Here is a 25,543-nt window from a genome sequence, read left to right as displayed (position 1 = left end):
ACCTTTCAGGCCTGAGAACAACAGATGCCGCATTTAGATATGCAGAACTGAAGGCCCCAAAGTCACAATGAGAAGCTTTAAAAATCCATACAGAGTTGTAACTATAGGAGAAAGTTGCCAGTGTGTTCCCACTAGTGACATCTTCTGTTTGTACGGCTGTTGACTATAGCAGCTTCTCTTTTTTGCTAAACACAAAGGATCATTTCAGTGTTTGTGAGTTTTATTGTTGAACTCAGATACCTAGAATTGCACTTTAAATAAAAACCAGTATAAACTTTAATATTTACGGATATATACTGTGTATATGTGCAGACATTAGTTATAAATTAAGCCTGACGGTTTTTGAACAGTGTCTTGCCTAAGTTCATAAAACTTTTAAAAAGTACAGATGAAACTAGATAAAAAAAACTTGTTGCAACTTTTGACTTGAGGAAGAATTTGATTTTGTTGTTACCAAAGCAATTTATAAGTTGGTATTATTGGCGGGAGGAGGCTGTGTCAGGAAAAGTGTTATTTTTAAGTTCTTTTTTTTTTTTTAGAAAAATGTGACTTAATTTTTCCTTTTTGTTATGTGTATGTATGAACTATATAAACTAAGTTTCCGTTGTTGAAAATCAGGTTGTTGTTTTTTTTTCCTTCTAATTGGAGAAACATTTATTAGGTTGCTTTTTTATACCTTATAAATAAATGAGATTTTAGTTACAACGATTACCACAGTGAAAATTCCTGATTTATTCTGTTAGCATTTGAAAGAGTTTTTGCCCCCTGTGTTGAAATTCAAGAAACCAAGTTCAGTTCACAGATGTTTGTAAGTGCAGTTACTAGATCTATTTCAGATTTGGTTAATAGCACAAAAGTAAACTTCAAAGATAAATCACTTGGAAGGAAGGATATTGTATTAATAGTTCAGATTTTTATAAGCATATCTGAATATTTACTTTGGAACCTATTTTTCTGAATAAGCTTACATATTGAGCACATCAGGTCTCCTCTTTAGATTTTCTTGGATTTGTGATTACTTTTGTGAGAAACACGCCTGAAATTTATTCTGAGAACTATACTTTGGTAAGAACTCCTAATTAATTCCACTCTGGTGTATTTGGTTAGAATTGTTGCTTTGAGGTAATCGATTTGAGTGGTTGAAACATTGGATTGCATTTCACTTAACTGGTTTTATAAAGAAGTATTTAGTATCTTTTGATATTGTAATATTTATTTGGTTTTTAACATGTGCAGAATGTGCCTATAGGATTATACTTTTTATAATTAAATTTTAAAAATTTGTTGTTAAATACAGGAAAAAACTACATAAAACCAATGTACAACTAAATGAATTATCATAAGGTGAATACCTTGTAGGTATAATCAACGCTAGGATTCAGAATTTTGCCATGCTCCCCAGAAGCTCTCCAGGTGTGCCCTCCCAATCACAACTCCCTCTTTCCTAAGAGTAATTCCTATTTTGACTTTTATGAATCTTATTTACTTTTCTTTATAGTTTTGTCACCTACTTGTATATCCTTAACTAATTTAGTATTTTTAATGTCTTTTAAATCTCAATGAATTTATTATAAGAAAAGATACAAAATAGGCTGAAATGGAGTACATTGTTTAGATTTAGTTTGCTCAGCTTGTCTACTGGGAAACTGAAGTACTCATTTTTTTTCTCAGTTTAATTGTGAATGAGAAGTTTCTTCACCTTTTTATGTTTTTTTAAATTTATCTTAGACATTTTCCTTCTTTTTAATTTAATCATACTAATCTAATATCCTGAAATAGACCTTTTTTTTTTAGCTATTTGAATATAATTATCTTTCAGAACCATTGAATGATTTTTCCCCCTAACAAAATTAGTTAAAAAACACATTATGTCTTAAGAGCTAGATTTCTTACTACCAGCTTTATTTTTGGACTCTGAGGTATGATTTCCTTGTACTCCTGATTGTTTTAACAGCTTCGATTACATAAGAGACGTTTTATTGAAATGTAGTAACCTTAGATAAATTATTCCCTATTTTATTTAATAGCTTTGTCTAAATAACTTAGTCATATTTAATTATTTTAATTTGCCACTGCTGTTTGGATGTTTTGTGAATACTGAGAGACCTAATTACTGTTTGTAAAAACTGAGTCTTTTATTGTTAAAGTGTGAACTTACATTATTTAAGTTTTCTGCTCATTCGTAATAATGTGTTTCACTTTCTCTTTGAAGAATGTCAAGCTGTCTGCTGAGGTAGAGCCATTTATTCCCCAGAAGAAGAATCCGGATGCATTTATGATCCCTATGGCACTCCCAAATGATAATGGAAATGTTTCTGGTGTAGAACCAACTCCAATTCCCAGCTACTTGATTACTTGTTATCCATTTGTGCAGGAAAATCAGTCTAATAGGTAATTTGTTTATTACTATTTTTAGGGGGAGGAAGGGTTAAGGAAATACAGAAGTTGGCAAGGCACACTAAATTTTTTCCTTTTGTAACTTAAACATTAACCATTTCTCTTTTTAAGAGGAATAAATAAAACCAAATGTGGGATTTTGAAGATTATTAACGTGGATTATTTTCTCATTTTTTCTAAGAGGATATGGAGTTCTTTGGATATATCTCTTATAATAAGTAATTGAAATTTGTTTCAAATAAATTGACTTAAAGGGAGGAATAAATTCTCAGAAGGCAGTAAACAGAAACCCTTTTTTGAGGTTAGGTACCTAGTCATAATTACCAAGATAGGCTGAAGTGAGAAAAAAATACCAAGGGGTAGTCATTAACTTTGAAGCTTTTATGGTTAGTTAGCATATACTCTAGACACTGATTATAGTTTAAATTTAGCTTCTGCGCTATAGTCACAGGGTGATTTAGCAAAACGCTTGCAATTCAGTTAACATTTGACCTGGTAACTGCTAGGGTGTAACTTGTGATAGTAACGATAGCCTAAGTCTGCTAAGATTGAATGATTAGCACTTTGTTGGTTAAGTTCATTTTATTGCTGTATAAAAATAATTTTGGACTCTTTCAAATTATATCACACACAGAAAGTTGCACTTCTTTAGCACTGCAGAATAAATGGATGAGGCAGCTGGGCCCTAGCCTCTGCCCTATCACCCCTTCTTAGGGCTAAGGCAATCAGTATTTCTACATATCTATAACCCATTGTGACATTACTAGTGTGCCAGGGCACATTCTTTGAGAAATTCTGGATGTATGAGATATGAGACTATTAAACAACTATCACAGAAATTAAAGTTAATAATCTGAAGCCCAAAGGAATTGGACAAATAGTAGAAGCTTAGGGATCCTTCTCATTTATATTATATTAACAATCTTTGACCTATATGGACTATGTTCAAAGTGATTTGTCAACTAAATTTAATAATACTATTTTTGTATTTGACAAAATGACCAGATGTATAGTATGGTAAATTCAATTTTTCTTAGCTTACCAAATAATCTTGAGAATTCATGAGTAAGCCAATCAGCAAATTATTCCAAAATCTTTTTAGAATTATGACAGTGAACATTTTTCTTTTTTGCTTTGTCATGGGAGTAGAAAAAAAAAGTTCTGTGCTTCAGTCCCCTGTTACCCCTCGTCAACAGCAACCTGTGAAGAAGACTACTGAGACAGGAGGAATCTTATTGGTGCCTTATAGGAACTGCACTAGAAGCTCTAATGCTAGGGATAAGATGGCAATGGACAGGCTTGCCTTTTTCCTCTTCTTTCCCTTCATCCTGGAGCCTGCTTCCATTGCCAAGGAGGGGAGCCAAGAAAGGAGCTGGACTTGGCCAAGTGGTTAGGGGCATATGGGAGAGGAGTAGAAGGCCCTGGGACTGAGCTGAAGAATGAGAGGCAGAGGAATCAAATCACTTATTCTAATGATCAGCTTACATAATGATCACCTTACCCTGCTCTTTGCAGAAGGCTGTTGAAGTTATTAGCATTGGATGGGAACTTTGGACTGTTTACAGATCCAGTAGCTAGGTGTTTAACTGTTAAGCAGAACTATCTTGAGGTTGTTGAGGAAAGAGTTACAAATGAGAATGGTGTGTACTTTTCAATTTTTGGAATGGAGTAAAACTATTAGGTTGAATTCCTTTATACTGTCATTTAAATTATTATTACATGTACGTAATAATTCTTTGGCAAAGAAACTTATAAGATGATAATTTTATCTCCTTTTCCAGAATTATTATGAAGCTACTGTTCTGTAGTGTTTTTTCTTTTTTTAAAATGAGAAGACATTTTGCTTTAGCATTACTTTTAGAATTGTCAATGGATTTGTTCTTTTTTAATTTGGTTTTACAGACAATTTCCATTATATAGCAGTGATATACGATGGCAACAGCCTAATCCAAATCCTGCTGGACCATACATTGCCTACCCCATTATATCTGCTCAGCCACCTGTTTCTACAGAGTATGCATATTATCAGCTGATGCCAGCACCATGTGCCCAAGTTATGGGCTTCTATCATCCTTTTCCTACACCTTACTCCAACACTTTTCAGGCTGCAAATACTATAAATACTATAACCACAGAATGCACTGAACGTCCAAATCAGCTTGGACAGGTTTTCCCATTGTCCAGTCATCGAAGCAGAAACAGTAACAGGGGACCAGTGGTACCAAAAGTAAGTGACTGGTTTTGATTGCCTTTTATGTTTGATGTTTCTTTTGTTAGTAATAGCATCCGTACTTTGCTACTTGTAGTGATTAGCCTTTAATAGTGAACTTACTGTAAAACATTTTGTTCACTATCATAAAATAGTTAAGGGTACAGCATTTATAAAAATTTTTTTTTATTTTTTATTCTCCATTGTTAATTGGTGATATGATTTACAGTTATCTTCAAGTTCCTTTAGAGAGTTTTATATAAATGTAATGAACAGATATTTCCAAGTTATTTTAATTTAGTGATAAAAATTGCATAGTGACACCAGTATTACTAAGTGATAGGTTTGGATCCTGTGCTAGCAATGTGGAATGGCTAATATACTTTTGACTATTTCAGTCTTCTGATACCAGCAAGAGATATTATGGAATAGAACATTTGTGATTAATTAAATAAATCCCTTCAACTACATTGCTTTTATCCTTTGGGGTTTTTTTTTCAGGCGAGGCAACCTTTGGTTGACCTCACAGATTGCAAGGACTTTGTCAGTTTATAATCTCTTATATTTTCTGCCTACGGCACCTGGTCTTCCTAAATAGTCTCCCATCTAAGTACTAACCAGACCTGACCCTGCTTAGCTTCCGAGATCAGACAGGATCAGGCTCTTCAGGGCGGCATGACCATAGGCTTCCTCAGCTCATTTGAGCTAATAGAAGGTAGAGTGACTTTTTGGGTATATGTTATAACTGTATCATCATGGAGTTGCTACTTTCCTAGATTGCATTAGACCAGATCTTCAGTGGAAAGTCTTGGCTATCTTGTGGTATACTTTTTACAAATTACAATACAAACAAGCGGCAGATGTTGCTTTGAAAATCTTTTAGTCTTCATTCACGGGAACACTGTTGGTCAAGGGAAATCCTTTTGGGACCTCTGAGAATGAAAAGAAGTAAGTATTAGAAATAAGATAATAGTATATAACTTTCAGATGAAGAAACATTCTCAGAGTGCATTCCCAGCACTTGAATTTAGTAAGTTAAATTCAGAGCTCTATAATGTAAATTGTTTTTAAGTGACGAATACTTATATTTTTTAAAAATGAAGGGAAGGATTAGCTGTTTTATGTATTCTTTTGTGAACTCTAAAGCAGAAATTTCTTTTTTACTTCATTGCTATCATAATTTAACTTTCGGATAAGTTACCACCCTTTTTATTACCCTTTTAAATAAAAACTTACATCCCCTTCTGACATTTTACTCTTATTATTTATTATTAAGAAAATTAAAAATGCAAGTAACAATGAAAATAATTCATAGTTCATTAATTACAACAGTGTTAATGATTATTTGAAAAATAATGTATAAACGTGTGTTCAACACCTTATTTAGCCTATTAGGATTGGCTACAGATAATTTCATGAAATCCTAATACAGTAACCCTGTTTCCCTGTGGATTGAGAGCCACTAATTTGGAGCATACACTTAGTTGTATTTTATAGTGGATGTGTATTTTATAATCAGTACATTGAGTAGAATCTTAACTTTTTTTGTTTGTTTGTTTGTTTTTTTTTTACTTAAATCAGCAACAGCTTTTACAACAGCATATAAAAAGCAAAAGGCCACTGGTGAAAAATGTAGCTACTCAGAAAGAGACAAATGCAGCAGGTCCTGATAATCGTTCAAAAATCGTGCTTCTTGTAGATGCTTCACAGCAAACTGGTAAGGCAAGGGTTCTTATGTATAATACACATCACTGATTTTTATTTGTGGTCATGCATTGACCTTACAACTGTGGACTATGCCACTTTTAGTGATTCTAGATTTTTACCCTTCCATTTATCCTGCCACTTTGTGAAAATTCTCTAGGAAGGATGATACAGTCCATCCCCTTGATATTCTTTCAACTTGCTGGCTTATGTACAATTTTGAGCAGGGTGTGAGGTTTCTTTATAAAGTAGTGGAACAGTTCAGAAATCAGAGATGGGGGGTGGCTATATAGTGTAGTGGTTAGCACATCTGCTTTACACACAGAGGGTCCTGGGTTTGCGCCCCAGGTAGAGCTACAGACCATACCCTGGGTGCAACGAGCCCCGGGTGTGCCAAGCCCTCCAAGCGCACCAGGGGTGCCAGGCCCTGGCTGTACCAGGCCCCAGGTATGCGCTGTGAGCGCGTGGGAGCCGATGCCCAGCCTTCAAGATCCAGTTCTTAAGGGGAGAGAGCAACATCCTGGGTCAGGCGTGGAAATGGGGGGGGGGGGTGGGAATTAAGAGAGGAAAAATAAAAAGAAATGAGAGATGGAATTTTGCAGACATTGTAGAAATATGAGGGATTCATTTTGGTGGAAATCATAATTGTATATTTTTATAACTAGATTAAAACCCTTTATAAAACATCCTAACATCCTATGATACTTTTCTAGAAAGAATTTAGCAAGTTTTCTGTTCCATATTTAAGCGTAAAACTGAACCACGCCTATAAGTGACACCTATATCCTCTCAAATAAATACAAATTTTGTCAGATATAATTTTGTCTTAAGTTTTTTAGAGGACAGTAAAAGCATGAAATAAAAAAGCTTCATCTTGATAATAGATAAGAATAAATTGTCTTTTAATATTCTAGCTATTTTCCATTTATGTCATGAAATTGGAATATGTATCTCTGATTGCAGCCTAATGGCTATAGAGTAGATGTCTGTCTCTTTTCACGCATTGTCATTGATACTGGTAAATCCTTGTTTATGCTCAAAGGCCACAAATTAAATCTGTTTAAAGGTCATTTGCTTTTTACCTCTCTACAGTCTCCACTCAGATATAGTCTGGCTTAAAAATGAGTTAGAGCACATACTTTCTTTCGTTTGGCCTGTACCTTTTCCTTTGGACATCTATTTCAGTTATCCTTTTATAATTGTTTATATCCGTTAGGAACAAGAAAGGATCTAGGAATCAATTAAAAAACAGTCTTGCTGATAGTACAGCCATTGTGTGGTTTCTAGGGCATAAAGCAGTGAGGTTAAGTTACTCTGACAAAGGTTTAAAGTGAGTGTGGAAAAGAATCACAATGTAATAATATCACGAAATTTTCTGTTTTGGTTCCTACTCATAATAACCCATTTCTACATGCTTTCAACCCTGGCACTGCTTTTTAAAACTATCTTCTTTAGTTTGCTCATTACGATGACCACAAAGACAGCCTTCTGAGGTCTAAGAATAAGAAAAGGAAAAGATAAAGGTATAATTTGAGTAGATTATACTTTCTACAGTATTCTTATTTTTTAGTTTTCAAATTCTGAGGATTGTATATTCTATCTGTTTTTTTATTTTTTAGTTTGTTTTTAATTTCTGAGGATTGGTATCAATCAGGTAGAAGGAAATGCTATAGTGTAAAAGAATTTGTAATAAGATTTTTATTCTTGGACACAAGCTTGTATTTAGTAAGAGTTTAGTAAGATAGGTAGATATAATATATAAGTTAATTGTGTTACAGTGTGCTACCAACAAACAAAGTTTAGGAAAAGATGCCATTTACAATGGCAACAAAAATATATTTTCTGGCAATGAACCTTATATAAGATGTATAAGACATTTATACAGAAAACTATAACTTTATAATAGGACATTTAAAAAAATCTAAATATCACGTTCATGCAGGATAATTTGAAGTTACAGATGTCATTTTTCCCTGAGCTAGTCTGTAGATTCAATTAAGTTCCAATGAAAATTCCAATAGAAATTTTTGGGGAACTAGACAAATTAATTCTAAAATAAAGAAGTGCTAGTATGAGAAGCCAAGATATCCCTGGAAAAGAACTCTTTCTCTGGATATCAAGACCTGTTATGCCTTCCTAATTCCTGTATTCTTATACAAAAATATAGTATACAGAAATTAAACAGAACAAAGTCCAGAAACAGACTCACCTGTATATGGAAATGCATATTCGAAAAATGACAGAAATAGCATTACAGATCCCTAACTTATACCCCATGCAGATCTATTCAAGATAGATTAAGGAATTAAATCACATGTAAAAGAAAATAGAGGCAGATGTCTTTATTACTGTAGGGAGGGCATTATTTCTAAAATATAAAACTTCTGTTTATCAAAAGTGAGTGAAAGAACAAGCTACAAACTTGGCAGAAATTTTTACTATACATATAACTGACAAAGAATTAGTATGAGGACATACAAAAAGTTCACATGACTTAATAAGAAAATGATCTCACCTTGCTCTAAGGGTCCCAGGAACACAGTGCTAGGGTGCCGAAACAATTTGGCAGAACTATAGGAATTTTTCTTTTGACCCAATTATCCCACTCCTGTGAGTGTTTCCAAGTAGAATCTCCCCTTAGAAAGAAAAGAGGCTGTTTGATCAAAGATGCACAATAGGAACACTGAAAACTTCCCAATGTCCAGTAACATGACAAGTCAAGAGAAGTATAGGACATCCACTCAGTGGAATAATAATGAACCTTCTTACATTATGATTATGAAGAACATATACACAGTATTAAGCAGTGCAACTCAAAATTATATTGAGGCTGTATAAAAATTATGTGTGGGCAGAAATATGGATAAAGGAAAATTTATGTTTTGTTAGGTTGGGAGGAGAGTGTTCTTTTAATGTCTTGTGATTACAATTTGTGAAATACAAAAATAAGAAACAGATAACTCAATGGAAAAATAGGCAGAAGTCAGACAATCCAAAAGTAACATCAAAGAGTGTTTCACAGAAGGGAAAACATTAATAGCTCAAAGCATCAGAACACATGCTTAATCTGATTATTAAACAGGAAAATGCAAATTAAAACACAATGAGCCATCTCTTTATACCCACTTAACAATTGGCAAAAATTGTAGCTTAGAAGACAGTATCAAATATTTGACAAATATGTGGATCAATGGGGATATTTATATCCTGTGGTTGGAAGGTAAACTGTTAAAACCTTGAAAAGGACTTGCCATTACCATGTGAAGTTGAATATATATATCTCCTAAGGCCTCAACATTGTTTACCTTAGAGAAACTATGTATGTCTGCATAAGAATATTTACAGCAGTATTATTATTAATAAAAGTAAAATCCCAAACCAACCCCGTTGTGTCATTCATGGTACAACGGGTAAACACATTATGGTATAATCATATATAGGCATTCTACATTCCAGTGACATTAATGAATTACAGCCACATGCATCAGAATCTCAGAATCAATGTTGAGGGGGTGGTGGAGTGGGAAGCAAATCACAGAAAAAGTATGATTTAATCTTTATAAAGTTAAAATTGTGAAATTACATGATTTATATTTTAAGAATCAAAATTCGTGGTACATCTTTTTAAAAGTGAGGGAATGATAAACAGAATTCAGTATAGAGGTTACTAGAGGAGGGAAAAGGATGCAACAGTAGAGACAGGGGACACGTGGTGTACTTAAAGGATTGGTGGTGCTCTGTTAAATAGGTAATGGGGGTTTCAATATACTGATGTGCTGATTTTTTTCCTTTTCATAATAAACGTCATAAACCAACTTGTCAGGAATATCTTACATTTTGATGCTCTTTTCAAAAAGTTGTCCTGTTTACAAAGTAAGATATCTTTATTTTCTTAGACCCTTAATGATAATTTAACAAGAATTTATCAACTTGGTTCTCACAAAGAATTGTCACACTTTCTTTGCCTTGGAGATTTCCCGTCAGACATCGCTAACAAGTCTCTCTCCGAGAGCTCTGCCGCAATGCTGTGGAAGTCCAAAGGCAGGAGGAGAAGAGCATCCCACCCTACTGCTGAGTCCTCGAGTGAGCAAGGGGCTAGTGAAGCCGACATTGACAGTGATAGTGGCTACTGCAGTCCCAAACACAGCAACAACCAGCCCATAGCAGGGGCTTTGCGAAATCCCGATTCTAGCAACGTGAATGTATGTAACATTGCTTTGATTTATCAGTCGTCTGTGTCAGTATTATTCTGTGTCCTCTGCTAAAACTTGAGTATCTGTTTTCATTAGTAATTTCTATAATAGGATGGTTACAAATATATTTTGTGTACTAATATGAAAAATATTCATTTATGGAGAATATTTTTTCTAAGATTGTAATAAGCGTGTTTCATATTAGACTGAAATGTTCTATAGGGCATATGGTGTTTCTAAGTGGAACATAATTGTCTTTTTTGTTTCTATTTTTAGCATGTGGAATCATCTGTATGTGCAGGTACTTATTTTTCTGCTTAGTATTTTTGCTGTACTACTCTCTTCTTTGTCCATGTCAAAGTTTTGCTTTTAAGCATCATGCCTGCCGATGCTGTGAAAAAACTAGAAATATTCCAAAGAGATTTAAGTTAATTCGAAAGTTCAATTTTGCTGATAAAATTTGAGAAAATGCCAGTCAGAGATATTCTGCAGATGACACCTGTATTATTACTAAGAACTGGAATACCACTTAAAGTTTATAATTTCCATTATTACATTTATAGTGACCGAATTTCATTACATGAATTTAGGGGGCAGTATGGGTTTTGGCATCTTTTATAAGTGAATTATATTTTTAAATCTCGGTTGTTATACAGGTGGTGTAAATTGGTCCAATGTAACTTGCCAGGCAACTCAGAAAAAACCTTGGATGGAAAAAAATCAGACATTTTCCAGAGGTGGAAGGCAGACTGAACAAAGAAATAATTCGCAGGTAATTTGAATTAGATTGGAGAAATTTGGTTAGTGTAAGATGAATTATTATAAATGATATAGTGGTTTTGAAGAGAAGTGTCCTTAATTTTTGTGACGCATATTGAATTATTTAAAAGTAAGATATATCTGTAACTTTCAAATGGTTTAGCCAATAAAGTTATTAAAGTAACGAAACAAAATGGCAAAAATGTTGAAAGTAGGTGGTGTATATATGGGTGCATTTTGTACCATTTTCTACTTTCCTATATTTAAGAAATATGTTTGGCTGTTTCATAATTTTAAAATAGAATACCCTCCAATCCTGGTTCACCTGCTGACTTATCCATATAAAAAAATTAAAAACATTTTAATGCCTTAAATATTAATTCTTTGAACTTCAGGACTGCAGCCTTGTCCATGTGATTTTACTTGACTATAAACGCAAGCCACACTCCGCTTATTGCTGTGCCATAGTGATGACTGCCTCCTGCTATAATGCGGCCAGTCTGGGCAGCCTGGTCTTAGAGAACAAGATCTAGCTGCAGTGCAGTAAAGTTATATACTGCCACAGACTTCCACAAACTGTCTTCCTGCATTGGTTGTGAAATCAGACACTTGTTTATTGTTCAGTATTTTTCCTTTTTAACTTTTTAGATAGACTTCCTAGATTCCTTAAATCTAGTTAAGGAATTACAGTCATATGAATAGATTTGTGGAAGAACTCAAATAAGAGTAAATTACTAACGGATTAAATAGACCAAATTACTTGCCTGTTCCTTTGCCTCTCTAAAATGAAGTATCAGGAAAACAAGCAGAATAATGCTCTCTTCCCTATGGTTACTGCAAAAATCAGTTGTTTGTGGCAGGCTTGTGAGGCAATCTAGCTTTATTTGATTAAAAACAAAAGAACCCAAACAAGAATTGTTTAGATAAACAAAATCTACAAAATGTTCAGGTAAGTGATGAAATTTTATGTTGAAATTATAAATGCATGACCTACCAAGTTTGCATCCTCAGTGTTGTTAACTTTTGGTAACAGTAGTCTGCTGAAGAGAGAATAACACTTATATGGAAAAACATTTTCTCTCTACTTCAGAACTGGTGGGAAATGGTAAAAGAACAAAAAAGAAAATTATGAAAATACATGTAGTATGTTAAGTTTTGTTTATTTTGTATCTCTCTTCTTTCCAAAAGAACTGGAGCCATTTTGTTTTCTACTTCTGATGCTGTGTTATGCTTTTCTTAAGCTTGTATTTGTTTGATTTTTGACGTGCAGAATCTTTTTTAAGTCAAAATATTTCCCCCTTTTGCAACTTATGATTATTTTTAGGTTTAAAAGGCTTTTAGAAATCAAATATTCACTTGTATGTTCTGCTTTTTTATATTGTAATATTTCAAGACTTTCATTTGAGGTTGATTTTGATGCATGGTACAACATAATGGTGTCAGTTTCTTATATCTTAGATGCTCTATCTAAGCTGTTTTGTTCCAGTTAATAGAAATTTATACTTGTACCATGCTATTTTAACTACTGTATTATGCAGTGATTTTTAGTATTTTTACCAGTGTTTTAACATTTGAAAAGGCAGATTTTTTTCTGTACTCCGATAAAACTTTAATTTTAAATGATGGACAGAATCTAAAAACTTAACTTTTTAAAAAAATGGTTTTGTTTTGTGAATAAGTTGAAAAATAAAAGAGATGAAAAAGTTTATACAAAATCTCATTTTCATCCATCCCCCCTTGTCTTCTCCTATTCCCTTTATCTTTGCCCTATATCTGTTCTGCTTTGACTCGTTTCTTACATACTTTTCCAGAGTTTCAAACAATTATAAATAAATACGAGTATGTATCTTATGTTTTATCTACTCTGTGCTCTGCTTTCATCACTTAACAATGTATCTTGGAGACATTTCCATATTATTACACAGAGGGCTTCCTTTTTTAAAAAAAACAACTCCTAGTGTATATGGATAGATCATTGATTTCTGTAGTTCTAGTGATGGACACTTGAGTCATTTGAAAACTTGCTGTTTATACATGCTACAGTGTCATTTAGAAATGTGCGTATGTATATCAGTATGATAAATTCCTAAATAAGGGACTACTGGGTGAAAGGATAAAGTTATCTTTGTTATTTGGTAAATATCACCAGATTGTACCGTTTTACATTCTCAACAATTGTGTAGAGATATTTCTATATAACCTAAGAAATCATGTGTTTTTAGGATTTTAGATTTGTGCCAGTTAGGTTAAAATGTGTATCAATGTACTGAACATCTTTTCATACGTTTAAGGGCCATTGTATTTTTCTGTGAATTTGTCTGGTCATATCCTATACTTACTTTTTGTATCTCGATCTTTTGTATATTTTTCTAATTATTTTGATCAGATTCTTTAAAATTTTGGGGAGCCTTTAGTCTGTAATATCAGTTGTAAATATTTTGCTAGGTTTTTCTTTTAATTTTTGACTGCGTTCATTATTATTGCCATGCATGTTATTTATGTTTTACACAGCATTAAGAAATTTATTTTTTAAAGGATGTATGTTATATCCTTGACTTTGTTGTTGCTTTTTAAATTGACTTCTGGGTTTTAAATCATAGTTAGGAAAGCTGTGTCCCTACTCCAAGGTTATGAAAGAATTTGCTGTTTTCCTCTAGTGTATTAATGGTCTCGTTTTTTTACATTTAAATCTTTATTCCATTTGGAGTTTGTCCTGGTGGATGGTGTGAGATATGGGTCCTACTTTGTATTTTCCAGGTGGCTACCCAAACCTCCCAACATCATTTATTTAAAAATCTGTCTCTTTACTAATTTGAGATAAACACCTTTATCACTTATTAAGTTATTTTTATACATATTGAAATCTGTGCACCTTCTGTTTTGTTCCATTGATCACTAATCTGTCACTTTAGGGAGAATGGATTACCTTTATGATCTGTGGCATCTTTCTATGCAAAAAAAAGAGTATGTCTTCCTATTTTTGAGTCATTTTTCTGTGTTCTTCAGAAGTATTTTGCAGTTTTCTGAAAATAAATTTGTACATATTCCTCATATGTCAATTCCCAGTATTTTTTCTTTTTTGTCATGTATACCAGGCATGAAAACTTCAGTCTTTTAATATTACTTTTGTGTTAACCGTTTAAGAATCTTAATATGTATTTGAAGTTGTTTCTGCTTTGTTCTGTCTTGTATGCGCACTTTCTAGCAACAAAACTCTTTTTCTTAGAACTAAAAAAACAATGAGGTCATTTATTCCAGGAGGTAATTGACATGTTTTCACATTTGGTCTTCATGAACTTTGTTGGAACCATTAATATGGTGATTTTACTTTAATTCTGGAACTTTATGTCTCCAGGTGTAAGAATCAAGTTGCATTTTTTTTTTTTTCAATTGGTTTAGTGTTTACAACCTCATTAGTGCTTATATACTAACTGGTTTACAAGAGGGCTTTTTTATGTAATTGTAATGCTGTTTGGAGGACAGATTTGCACTTATTTTAGGGGGTAAGGACTATACAAAAAATGAATTATACCCATTAGTTATTCTCTTGCTTTTTATTCCTACCTTGGGGCTTAATTATTAGTACTAATTTCAGTGTTTATGTGAATTATAAATTGCATTTGTTGTACTTATTTTCATGAGCCAATTAAAAAAATATTTTATTATGAAAATTTGTAAAAGGACATTAAGTTGAAATAACTTTTCAGGGAACATTCTATCAGGTAGATGCTGTCTACAGTTTTATTGAAATTTGGTTCATCACATAGGTATTCCTTTTTCCATCTCTCTGTCTGTGTTCATGAGCCTATTTTAAGATGAGGCAAATGTTTAAAACCAAGAAATTCTTGGGTATCTGAGAAATTATCTAGTTTCTTAACAGGTGCTTATAGGTTATAGGAATCATAGTGCATATTCTAAAGAAGAATTAAGTTTGATGTGTCACTATCCTCTTGGCCTGTAGTTCTGTCATACAGCCTATTTCCCAAAAGAGTACAAAAATTCTATTTAACAGCAAATCTTTTAGACCAGTTGCTTAGCATGGAAATTGCTAGATGGTTCCAGGCTTTTGTGTGCATATTTTTGATTTCAAAGTACAGAGCCTATATACCAGCATCTTCCATCTAGGTCTGCTTCAAGTTCTGTTTGTTTTTAGAATTTGGGGGTAACTGATAGTAAAGATCATACTTCACATCTTCTAAGCATTCTGGTTCAGAGAGGCATTTCATATTAGCTGCATTGGGTACTGAAGAGGGGAAACTTAAATTTTCTTAAGATTCTTGAAATGCTTCATGTGTTTTTTCCTTGTCCCAGGGCAATTCAACATTTTATAAATTTGTTAATAGGCTAATAATAATTTACGTGATTGAACGAAGATTTATTCTCTTAAATCTGTTTTCTTAGAAACAAGATTTCCAATTTTTAATCTGTTAAGTTTTTTTTTTAAATCTATAGATTTTGGAAGATTTATAATTGTTTGATAAGAAGGGTAATGTGCAGTTTTTCCCAAGAGTAACATTTTCAAAAACTATTATAAAATAGCACAATTCAGATGTTGACATTGATACAGTCAAGATACAGAACTGGATCCCTCATGTTGCCCATTTATAGCCACACTCCCTTTTCTTCCCCTCCAGCCTTTCCTTAATCCCCTAATATCCACTAATATGTTCCCCTGGGCTATCATTTTGTCATTTCAGGAATGTCTTATAAATGAACTCATACAGTCCTTTTAGGATTGCCTTTCACTTGCATAATTCTGGAGATTTATCCAGGTGGTTGGGTATATTAATAGTTCATTCTTTTTTGTGGCTAACTACCATTTTCATAGTATAGATGTATCACAGTGAGTTTAACTCTTCTCTCAGTGAAAAATATCTGGATTGTTTCCAGTTTTTGGCTATTACGAATAAAGCTGATACAAATGTTCATGTACGAGGTAGTAAAGTAACATGCACTAGTACTATTTTTCATACTTTCCCTATGACCTTATTTCTTAAAAGTTTTAAACTTTTATGATAAATGATGTACTTTTATGAAAATTCATTGCATTGTATACTTTTGTATACTTATCTCTCAATATGTTAAACTTCAATAAAACATTTACTTAAAAGTAATTAGACATATTTTCTCCCCCTCACCCCTCGCCCCCGGGGTTTGCTTAGGTTGGATTCAGATGCCGAGGACATAGTACTTCCTCAGAAAGAAGACAGAATTTGCAAAAGAGACAAGATAATAAGCAGTTAAACCCCAATCATTCTCATAGAGGCGACCCAAATTCTGAGTCTTTATATTTTGAGGTATTTTTTTAAACTCTTTTTGTAAACTGTTTTCACAAATGTTAAAAAATTTAAGAAATTAATTTTCTTATAGTATGGTAAGTACTTTTTATGTTGAGATATGTGACTCTACTATTGGTACATAAATTAGAAGTACTGACTCATTTTTGTCTTGGTTTTATACAGTTAGTCTTCATTAATTTTACTTTAATACATTTTTTGTCATGAATATTCATCATTGTTGAAGTAACATGTAGAGATAGAACTTGGTATTATATGGATTTCACCTTGTATACAATGTTTTCCATAGTTTTTGTTATTGTTCGGTCTATTTGGCAAGTTTTTCAGATTTGAATAATTCAGTCTAAATTTGTGCTGCTAGCAAGGTGACTCTTTAACAGGCAGGCAAGTTTATGTTCTAATTGACTCTTGTTGGAGGCCTATTTATATGTGTAAAGTAAGGTGGTCTGAATGATTCATTAAGGTGAGTAAACATACGACCCTTAAGGAGGTTGCTGTGTAGTAGAGGAATGTTGACATATACACTCCACTCCTAAGTACTTTCTTGAGTGAGGTTGGAGTTGAAAGGAGAGACAAGTCCCTTTGGATTTGGACTGGGTGGGAATAACATTTGGAATAGATTTTAAAGGTGAGTAGCATTTGTTTGTGTCACTATGGTGAACAACATTTCAGGTAACTAATTTGAGCAACTCATTTTTGTTGAGTCATTGTTTCTGTAAAATAGGTTAATAGATGGAGATTAAACTGGAAAATGTGTTTGAGCCCAGAGGCTAGAGATATATATTAGATAAGCTTAATAATTGACCTTAAAGAATCGAGAGTGCGTCTTATTCTATTAAGAACAGTACATGTAGCAGATTTATTATTTGCACTAACCATATGATTGGTTCCACATTACATTTAGTAAAAGATATTAGATTTAATTTTCATTGTAAAGGAGGATGTTGGTTAAGAAATTACTTTAAGATTTTTTTAACTTTTTTTTTTTAACTTCTAACCTTACTGACAGGTGTGTATAGTAATGTAGGATGGGGACCATAGTAACGAAATGCATTTTAAGCCATCTTTTAAAAAATCTTTTTTCCAAATTATCTGAAATGTGATAAAAATCATTTTTTAATTTCTATTACGGTAGAATTTATTAATAAAAATTGCATAGGGCATGCAGAAATACAAAGGATCAACGTGTGGATATACCATGTTTGAACAATTAAATTAGCTGTGTTTTAGCATGTGAGAAATGTTTCCTTTTTAAGACTGATTTTAAATAGTTTAATATTAGAACTTTACATTACTCTTTAGCATAAAAATTTTTTCTTAAGAGTTTATTTCTTTGAACTCTTTTTACTTAAAATGTGAAACTATTTTAGGATGAAAATGGATTTCGAGAACTAAATGAGAATGGAAATGCTAAAGACGAGAATATTCAACAGAAACTTTCTTCAAAAGTAGTAAGTGACTTTTTAAAAATATAAGCAAAATATTTGAAAATCTGTTCAACTATAGCTATTTTGAAAAGAAATATAGGTAGGTACAGCCTGGTATAGAAGAAACAGTGTATTTAGTACTTTAATATTTCTTTTCAGAATAGCTAGAACAAAGACACTTTCATTTGAAATTCGTAGTTTCAATATAGACAAGAAAATAGCATTAATTAAATGACATCACACAATGTATAGTTCATCCTGAAACTTACCCAGTTGTCACAGAACTTTACTTTGGAGTTATTTTATTTGATTTGCAAGCCTGGGTGCAAACATCACCTATTGCATCACACTGTTTTCTCTCTCCATTATTTCCCAGTCTAGAATGGTCCTATCATCACACTCTGTTCTTTATGACAGTGAATCCTTTGAAGAATTTAGTTTAGTTATACTGTAGAACAGTGGTCCTCAGTCTTTTTGGCCCCATGGACAGGTGCTCCTATGAGAATCTAATGCATGATGATCTGAGGTGGAGCTGAGGCAGTGATGCTAGTACTAGGGAGCGGCTGCAAATGTAGATGAAACTTTACTCGCTTACCCACCGCTCACATCCTGCTGGGTGTCCTGGTTCCTAACAGGCCAGGACCAATACCAGTCCACAGCCCAGGGATTGGAGCTCCCTACAGTAGAACATCCCACATTCTGCTTTGTCTTTCTTTATGATTTCACTTTGATGGAATCACTGATAAATGTTTTTCTTTGGTTATCATAGTTGGATGATTTACCTGAAAACTCACCAATCAATATAGTTCAGACTCCAATTCCCATTACAACTTCAGTTCCTAAACGTGCAAAAAGTCAAAAGAAGAAAGCTTTAGCAGCAGCCCTTGCCACAGCTCAAGAATATTCAGAAATAAGTATGGAGCAAAAAAAATTACAGGTATATACATTTTTATGAACAAATGTAATAATGTATTTGGTACGTTCAGGGGGATGGACAGAAAGAATGGCAGTATATTTGATTATATATCATCTTAAATTGCCACACTTTTCATACTAAAACAAAAAATAAATGTTTTCCTGTTTACCTTGCAGGAAGCTTTATCGAAGGCAGCAGGAAAAAAAAATAAGACACCTGTGCAGCTAGATTTGGGGGACATGTTAGCAGCTCTGGAAAAACAACAGCAGGCGATGAAAGCGCGGCAAATCACTAATACCAGGCCTCTGCCCTGTACAGGTGATGTCGTTGGTCTGAGCAGTTCGTTCTTTGGGTTTGCTAATATACTTTGCTAATATACTTTACATGTTGTTAATCTAAATTATATAAATGAAAAATAAATCCAGAGTCTGCTCACCAGCTCCTCCCCTGCTACGCTAGTAGCCCCCATCATTGTGCTACGTTAACCTGTCCTTCCTCAGCTCCAGTTTATTTTACAGGGAGTTATATTTTTAAATACAAGCTGGATTATATCCCTCCACAGCTCAAAACCCTCTAGTAACTTTTCTTCTCACGTGGAGTAAAGCCAGAGTCCTGCTAAGGCCATATCTTAGCTGATCCTGTTACCTTTTTATCCCTCATCATCATTCTTTCCTGGCACATACTGTTCTAGTCATGTTACCCTTCTCGCTGTCCCACAGACACACCCAGCATGCTCCTAGCTCAGTATCTTTGTGCTTGTTATTTCTTTTTCCTGGACCTCTATTTCCTTAGGTCCTTCAGGTCTCTCTGTTCAAATGTCAATTGGTGTACATTTTGAACCAACCAGATTTTTTTCTTCAAAAGTTTAAGAACCACAAGTAATTTGTCTCTATAGCTGTTACATTATCCAATTTAAAACCAAGTAGGAAACAGGTGTTTTGATAAAATATATGTGTGTATATGTGTGTGTGCATGTGAAAGAGAGAGGGAGAGGGAGAAGGGAGAGGGGAGAAGGATCTGGCTTTTTACTGAAACAGTGATTTATATTTTAGCAAACTGTCAAATTTAGAGCTCAGCAGTTCTGATGTGGTCTCTGCATTTCATTCGATAGTCTGTTTTAAAGGATAAGGAATAAAATAAAGGGAAGGTAAAGGCACTGAACAAAACACTGATATCGAGAGGCAAGTTTGCATTTTCTGTTTTTTCTGTTTTTTGGTTGTTTTCTCTTTTTTTTTGTAAAGAGTCTGTTGTTTTTATATTAAAAGATGAGTAATAGTGTATAACTTTAACCTTATGTGCAAAATGTTTAAATCTATAGTTAGTAACCTATCCAGTTTGAAACGTAGCTTTGAGTAACTAGTAGTAAAAATAATATTGAATGCCTGCTAATAAGCTTTAGAACTACATGTTGTTGAGGTGGAGAAAGTGGTAGTAACATCTCACGAAGAGTAAAGGACTCTATGGAATGGAACTGGGAGCAGTATTCTGAAGGCATTATGGCCAGGTGGCTCTAAGCAGGGACTCTGGAGTTGAGCAGCCTGAATTTGAATCCTGTTCTTTCATGTATTTCCTTGACAAGTTATTTAATCTTCCTGTGCTTCAATTTCCTCACATTAAAATGGAGGTAATAATAGTAATACCTACTGCAGGATTATTTTGAGGAATAAATGATATGTAAAGTGCTTAGAAGAGTATCGGGGTTATAATCATGCAATAAATGTTGACTAATTATTATGGAGGAGATTGTTAACCTGTGATACTTCAAATGACTATTGTTACAAGTTCGATTCATGTAGCAAATGTTAATATAAGCAAATGTAAATATTCCATGCAAAGATGTCACGAACTGTGAGATTACAGATATGATTAAGATATACGTATGGAAAGAAGTTTATATTCTAGTTGGGGAGAAAGACATACACAAATAACTAATATAAAGTAGTGCCTTAGGAAAGATACCAGTGGTTTTATGAACCTGTAGAAGAGTCCCCCCCCCCGCCCCCCGATAGAATGTGGAAACAGATCAAAGATGACTCTAAACTCTGACTTGAAAGATTGTGGTGGTGGTAAGGGCTGTGATGATACCTAACAAAATAAGCGTCATGGAAGAAGAATTTTGTTGGGAAGAACAGACTCTAGCCGTGTTGTATTTGAAATGCTAGTTAGGGAGATGCTAGTGGTTCCTATTTAATTTATAGTTATGTATGTGCAGTTTAGGTTAGAAGCCGGTAAGTTTCAGATAGAGATGATTGTTGTTGCTGTGGAAATATGTAAGATTGTCGAGGGGTAAACAAATTAGGAAAAAGATGTTTAGGGGTAAAACTTTGTGGAATGCTCAGATTTAAAGAATAAAAGGAAAAAGAACTAGAAAAATAGGTTTGAGAGAAAAAAAAAAAACAGAAGCATACAATGTCACAGAAGATGAGGATAGAATTGTGAGGAAGAGGATGTGATCTTTGGTACCAAATGCTGAAAAAAAAAAAAAAGAATAGAAGGAAGACTCAGAGAATTAGATTTGACAAAGGCAAGGTTACATGGGATCTTGACAGGAGCAGTTTCAAGAGAGTGGATAGGGCGGAGACCAGATTGTAATGATCTGGAAATTACTGATGATGAGAAAGCAGACTATTCATGATTTTAACAAGTAAGGGAAAGAGAATAATGATACCTTAGCTGAGAGGAAGGCAGTCAGGGGAAGAGTTTTATTGATTTTTTTTTTTTCCTTTCTTTTAGATAGAAAAGATTCTATCTTCTCATTGGGAGTTAGGGAATAAAAGAGTCTAGGTGTTAAGGAGGAACTTGAATGCTGCAAGGGGGAAGGGATAGAACAAAGTCTTCAAGGACTTAATCCTGAAATGAGGTGGTTGGTGAGCCATGGACAGGTGTAAGAATGCCTGCTGCCTCCTCTCGGGTAGCTTGTAAATTTCTATTGGATAACATCTTTTCAGAGAAGTAGCTTTTCCTCTGGAGTGAAATTGAGATTAGAGATTTAGGACTGCTGAAGGATTTCGGGGTAGCCACTGGAGAATGAGAGTATCAATCAGATATAAAAGAATTGCTTAATAGTACTGAAACTGCAGCTGAAGGGGAAATTGTCATTCTTGACAGACTGAAATGTGGACAGAAGTGATAGATTATATAAGGTTCAAGAGAAATCAGGGAGGTGCTGAGCTTTGAAGTTTTAGAGGTAGACTAGTTCTGACTGGAGACCACTTCCAAGGAATTGCCATGCTTGAGGGTTGCTTGCAGTAGAATAGTACTGATAATTTATATATCCCTACCTTGGATTGCTAAATTAGTTAATTGTATTGGTTTTGTCTTCTTTATCTTATGGAGGCTAAAAAAATGGATGAAAGCTGTGTCTGAGGGGACACTACACAGCTATGTACTGCTCCAACAACTTGATGTCTCATTTTCCTCTAGAAGGATGTTCTTGTTTTTGTAGATTTATTAGAAAATGTAAAAGTATGTGGAGTTGGCCATAATAATAAAACTAATGTTCTTATTTGTTTTTAGTGATCACTGCAGCTTCTTTTCACACTAAAGACTCTACTAACAGAAAATCTATAACCAAAAGTCAGCCCTGTTTGACCTCCTTTAATTCTTTGGATATTACTTCCTCTAAAGCAAAAAAAGGAAAAGAGAAGGAAATTGCAAAACTAAAACGGCCCACAGCACTTAAAAAGGTAAATCAAAATCTGGGGTGTTTATTTTACAGGGTAAAGAAAGCTTTAGATCTTTGCAAAAGCAATTGTAGCATTTTAGCCAACACATTATTGCAGAGTGTTACTAGGCAGCAAAAAGACAGTGACTAGCTAATTCAGGTTTGGGGATATCGTCAGCATCATGATTATCTTTCTGCGTTGAGTAAGGCCCTGGAAGATGAAATATTAAGAAAGAATTCTTATAGAAAGATTTTAGCATCCAAAAAAATTGGATCCGAGGACTCAGAAGCCCTGGATTCTAATACTAATTTCAATGCTTATTATGTAGTTTTATTTAGCAAACCTTCCTTACCCTCATCTTCTTCATTTGTAAGTCAGGGGTTAATATCTGCTTTCTTCTCAGTATTGTTGTAAGGAGGAGCACAATGAGTTAATCCATCTCCAAATAGTTGAAAACTACAAAATGTAAATCTAATGTAAATATATGACCTGGTTTTGAAACTTATTTTATCCATTTTTAGAGAAACTCTGGTTTGTCAACCAGAATTTAAAGGGTGTAGCAGATATTTTATAGCCATAGTATGATATGGCAGAATTGCCTCCCTTTATTTGGTTTTGTACTTCCTTCAGCTTCAGTGTGTAAAACTACATTTACCTTTTGCCAGTCAGTTTCTACTTAGCCAGCGAAACATAGCCGACTAAACACATAGCCAACCAAAATCCTCATGTCCATTTTTATGTGAATTGCTGTACCTTTGTAATAGTGAACATTTTAATCATTCAGTACATAAAGAGTGATTGGTAATTAAAGACTGGTAATGACTTTTAGGTTATTTTGAAAGAAAGAGAAGAAAAGAAGGGCCGTTTAACTGTGGACCACAATCTTTTGGGATCTGAGGAACCAATAGAAATGCACTTAGATTTTATTGATGATTTACCACAGGAGATTGTTTCCCAGGAAGGTAAGATCAACCCTTTTCCCCTTCTTATGGAATGGTTTAGAGTATTTTAATTGATAGGTAGTTATTCTCCTAATTAGAGGATATACTCTATATTTTATCAAAATTTCTTTCTTTTTGCTAATGGTGTTTTTGGAAGATGCTTCTGTAGGGAGATATTTAAAAGGAAGGGACAGCAGTGTGTTACATGATAGGTCGATGGCATTTTTGAGACTGAAACCCTGAATTTTTGGTAAACCCTCACAATTATGATCTCACCAATGCATCCTCTAACTGTCGCAGCTCTTTTCATTTGTCTTCTTTTATATCTAGAACACTGTTTGCTCTCTTTTTCGCAGCTATTTTTCCGGTTGTTTTCATTTTCTTTCTTGCTTATGACTCAGTCAGTAGGGAATTGCAAAGCCTGTTGTAGTCCAGAGTCCAGTCTGTCAGTAAGATTGAGTCCCGTACAGCAGCCAGCACATGTGATTCTAGTTGGGACCTCAGCAAAACCATAGCGTCCTTATAATATCCTACTGTGGAAGAAAGCTTTTAAAAGAGACTTGGCTAGGTCCCTTTTCTGCTGGCATATGTTTATTCCTCAGCTTTTAAAAAAAATACATTTAAATCTGATTTATATGTAGATTAAGTTAACAGCGTTCTGTGTTTTGAAAAATAAGTTTACTTCTAAGGATTGTTCAGCCAGGACGTTTTTGGTTAAGATTCCCCTTTACGCTTAGTTAAATATCATTGTATTTGTAATTTAGGTGTATTTATCCATCTGTTCATTCAGGAGGTGTTTATTGACCATCTACCATGTGTACTTTGGTAATTTGGAGTGGGAGTGGGAAGGGCAGGAAATGTAATAAAGATAAATAGTTGACTGGTCCTGCTGCAAAAAGTTTATAATCCAGCAGGGAGATAAGAGGCTATATATGTAACTTTTGCTAATTAATGGCCTGGATATAAAAATACTAGCTCATTTCCTAAGTTTAGCCGTTTAGGAAAGAAACAGTAACTGAAGGACGCAGTTAAGAAATGGCATCTAAAACTGCAGCTGCCTGAGCACAGAAGTAAAGACCAAATGAGAGAAGCTAGGGTAGTGCCTAGAGCATCAGGAATGGTGTATAGAGAATGAATGAGGTAGAATTCATCACTGTCAGCAGCAAATTATTAAAAGTATAATTTGTAAGGAATAGGAAAAATAGAGATGAAGGAGATGAGTAATATCTTTGCATATAGAAGTTAATAGCTTTGTTCTTCTATTTAAATCTAGGAGTACATGTTTTAGATAATACAAATCTCTTCTGTGGAGGCTTGCAGGCTGTGCTTGATTTTTAAGAGTATATTTTAAGAGGTAGTAGGAAGACTTTATTTTTGTAGCGTGTGAGAAATGTTTATTTGTGATATGACCAATGTCCAACTTGTTAGCTTCTGGAGAATTTGGAAGTGATACAAAAGACAACTGCCATTCTAAATTGTGTTGATTAATATAGAGCTTTTTAGCATTTGAAGTTTTAAATTTTTTCCCCTCACCCCACATCTCCACAGATACTGGATTGAGCATGCCCAGTGATACTTCACTCTCTCCAGCAAGTCAGAACTCTCCGTACTGTATGACACCTGTGTCACAAGGCTCTCCAGCTAGTTCTGGGATAGGCAGTCCAATGGCATCTTCAACAATAACCAAAATCCACAGCAAAAGATTTAGAGAGTAAGTTTTAGTCTCATTATTGAGGTTGAATAGTTATACCTTGACTATATTTATGAGCATACTTGGTGGGTTGAGCAGACAAAACACCAAACATCTTAAGTTGTTTGATTTTTGTTTACCAGGTGGTTTTATTTAAAGCATTTGCCTTCTGTCAGCTATCAGTGTGTGAAAGTGATTTGAAAGTAAATATATTCTTTTTATATCAGATAGTGTTTATACCCTAGAAATTTGGCCTCTTATGTCTTATTTATAAAATGCTGTACTGAGGTTTTCGCTTTTCAAATGCTTTTGCTTTTTTGTTTATATTATTGGCCCTTCAGAAAA

At 33.9% G+C, this 25,543-nt stretch overlaps 1 protein-coding gene and 1 pseudogene across 2 annotated transcripts in view; one reads left to right on the top strand and one right to left on the bottom strand.

Moving 5' to 3' along the window:
• The window catches only part of SECISBP2L (SECIS binding protein 2 like), a 47,803-nt gene that overhangs the window by 5,342 nt on the left and 16,918 nt on the right, over positions 1 to 25,543 (top strand). For both annotated transcript variants that reach the window (XM_036238895.1, XM_036238894.1), the window contains exons 2-14: positions 2,213 to 2,391; positions 4,300 to 4,624; positions 6,188 to 6,323; positions 10,283 to 10,512; positions 10,780 to 10,804; positions 11,160 to 11,275; positions 16,425 to 16,559; positions 17,930 to 18,010; positions 18,756 to 18,923; positions 19,079 to 19,220; positions 22,419 to 22,588; positions 23,397 to 23,529; positions 25,057 to 25,219. In XM_036238895.1, coding sequence (XP_036094788.1) covers positions 2,276 to 2,391; positions 4,300 to 4,624; positions 6,188 to 6,323; positions 10,283 to 10,512; positions 10,780 to 10,804; positions 11,160 to 11,275; positions 16,425 to 16,559; positions 17,930 to 18,010; positions 18,756 to 18,923; positions 19,079 to 19,220; positions 22,419 to 22,588; positions 23,397 to 23,529; positions 25,057 to 25,219 — 1,940 coding nt within the window. In that variant the 5' untranslated portion in view covers positions 2,213 to 2,275. The remainder of the gene's footprint in view (positions 1 to 2,212; positions 2,392 to 4,299; positions 4,625 to 6,187; positions 6,324 to 10,282; positions 10,513 to 10,779; positions 10,805 to 11,159; positions 11,276 to 16,424; positions 16,560 to 17,929; positions 18,011 to 18,755; positions 18,924 to 19,078; positions 19,221 to 22,418; positions 22,589 to 23,396; positions 23,530 to 25,056; positions 25,220 to 25,543) is intronic.
• LOC118600469 lies at positions 5,176 to 5,293 on the bottom strand (annotated as a pseudogene).

Source organism: Rousettus aegyptiacus, unplaced genomic scaffold, assembly GCF_014176215.1.
Source record: "Rousettus aegyptiacus isolate mRouAeg1 unplaced genomic scaffold, mRouAeg1.p scaffold_m13_p_3, whole genome shotgun sequence".
NCBI lineage: Eukaryota > Metazoa > Chordata > Mammalia > Chiroptera > Pteropodidae > Rousettus > Rousettus aegyptiacus.
The sequence above is the reverse complement of the archived record's forward strand: the minus strand, read 5'-3'. Positions and strand labels throughout refer to the sequence as shown.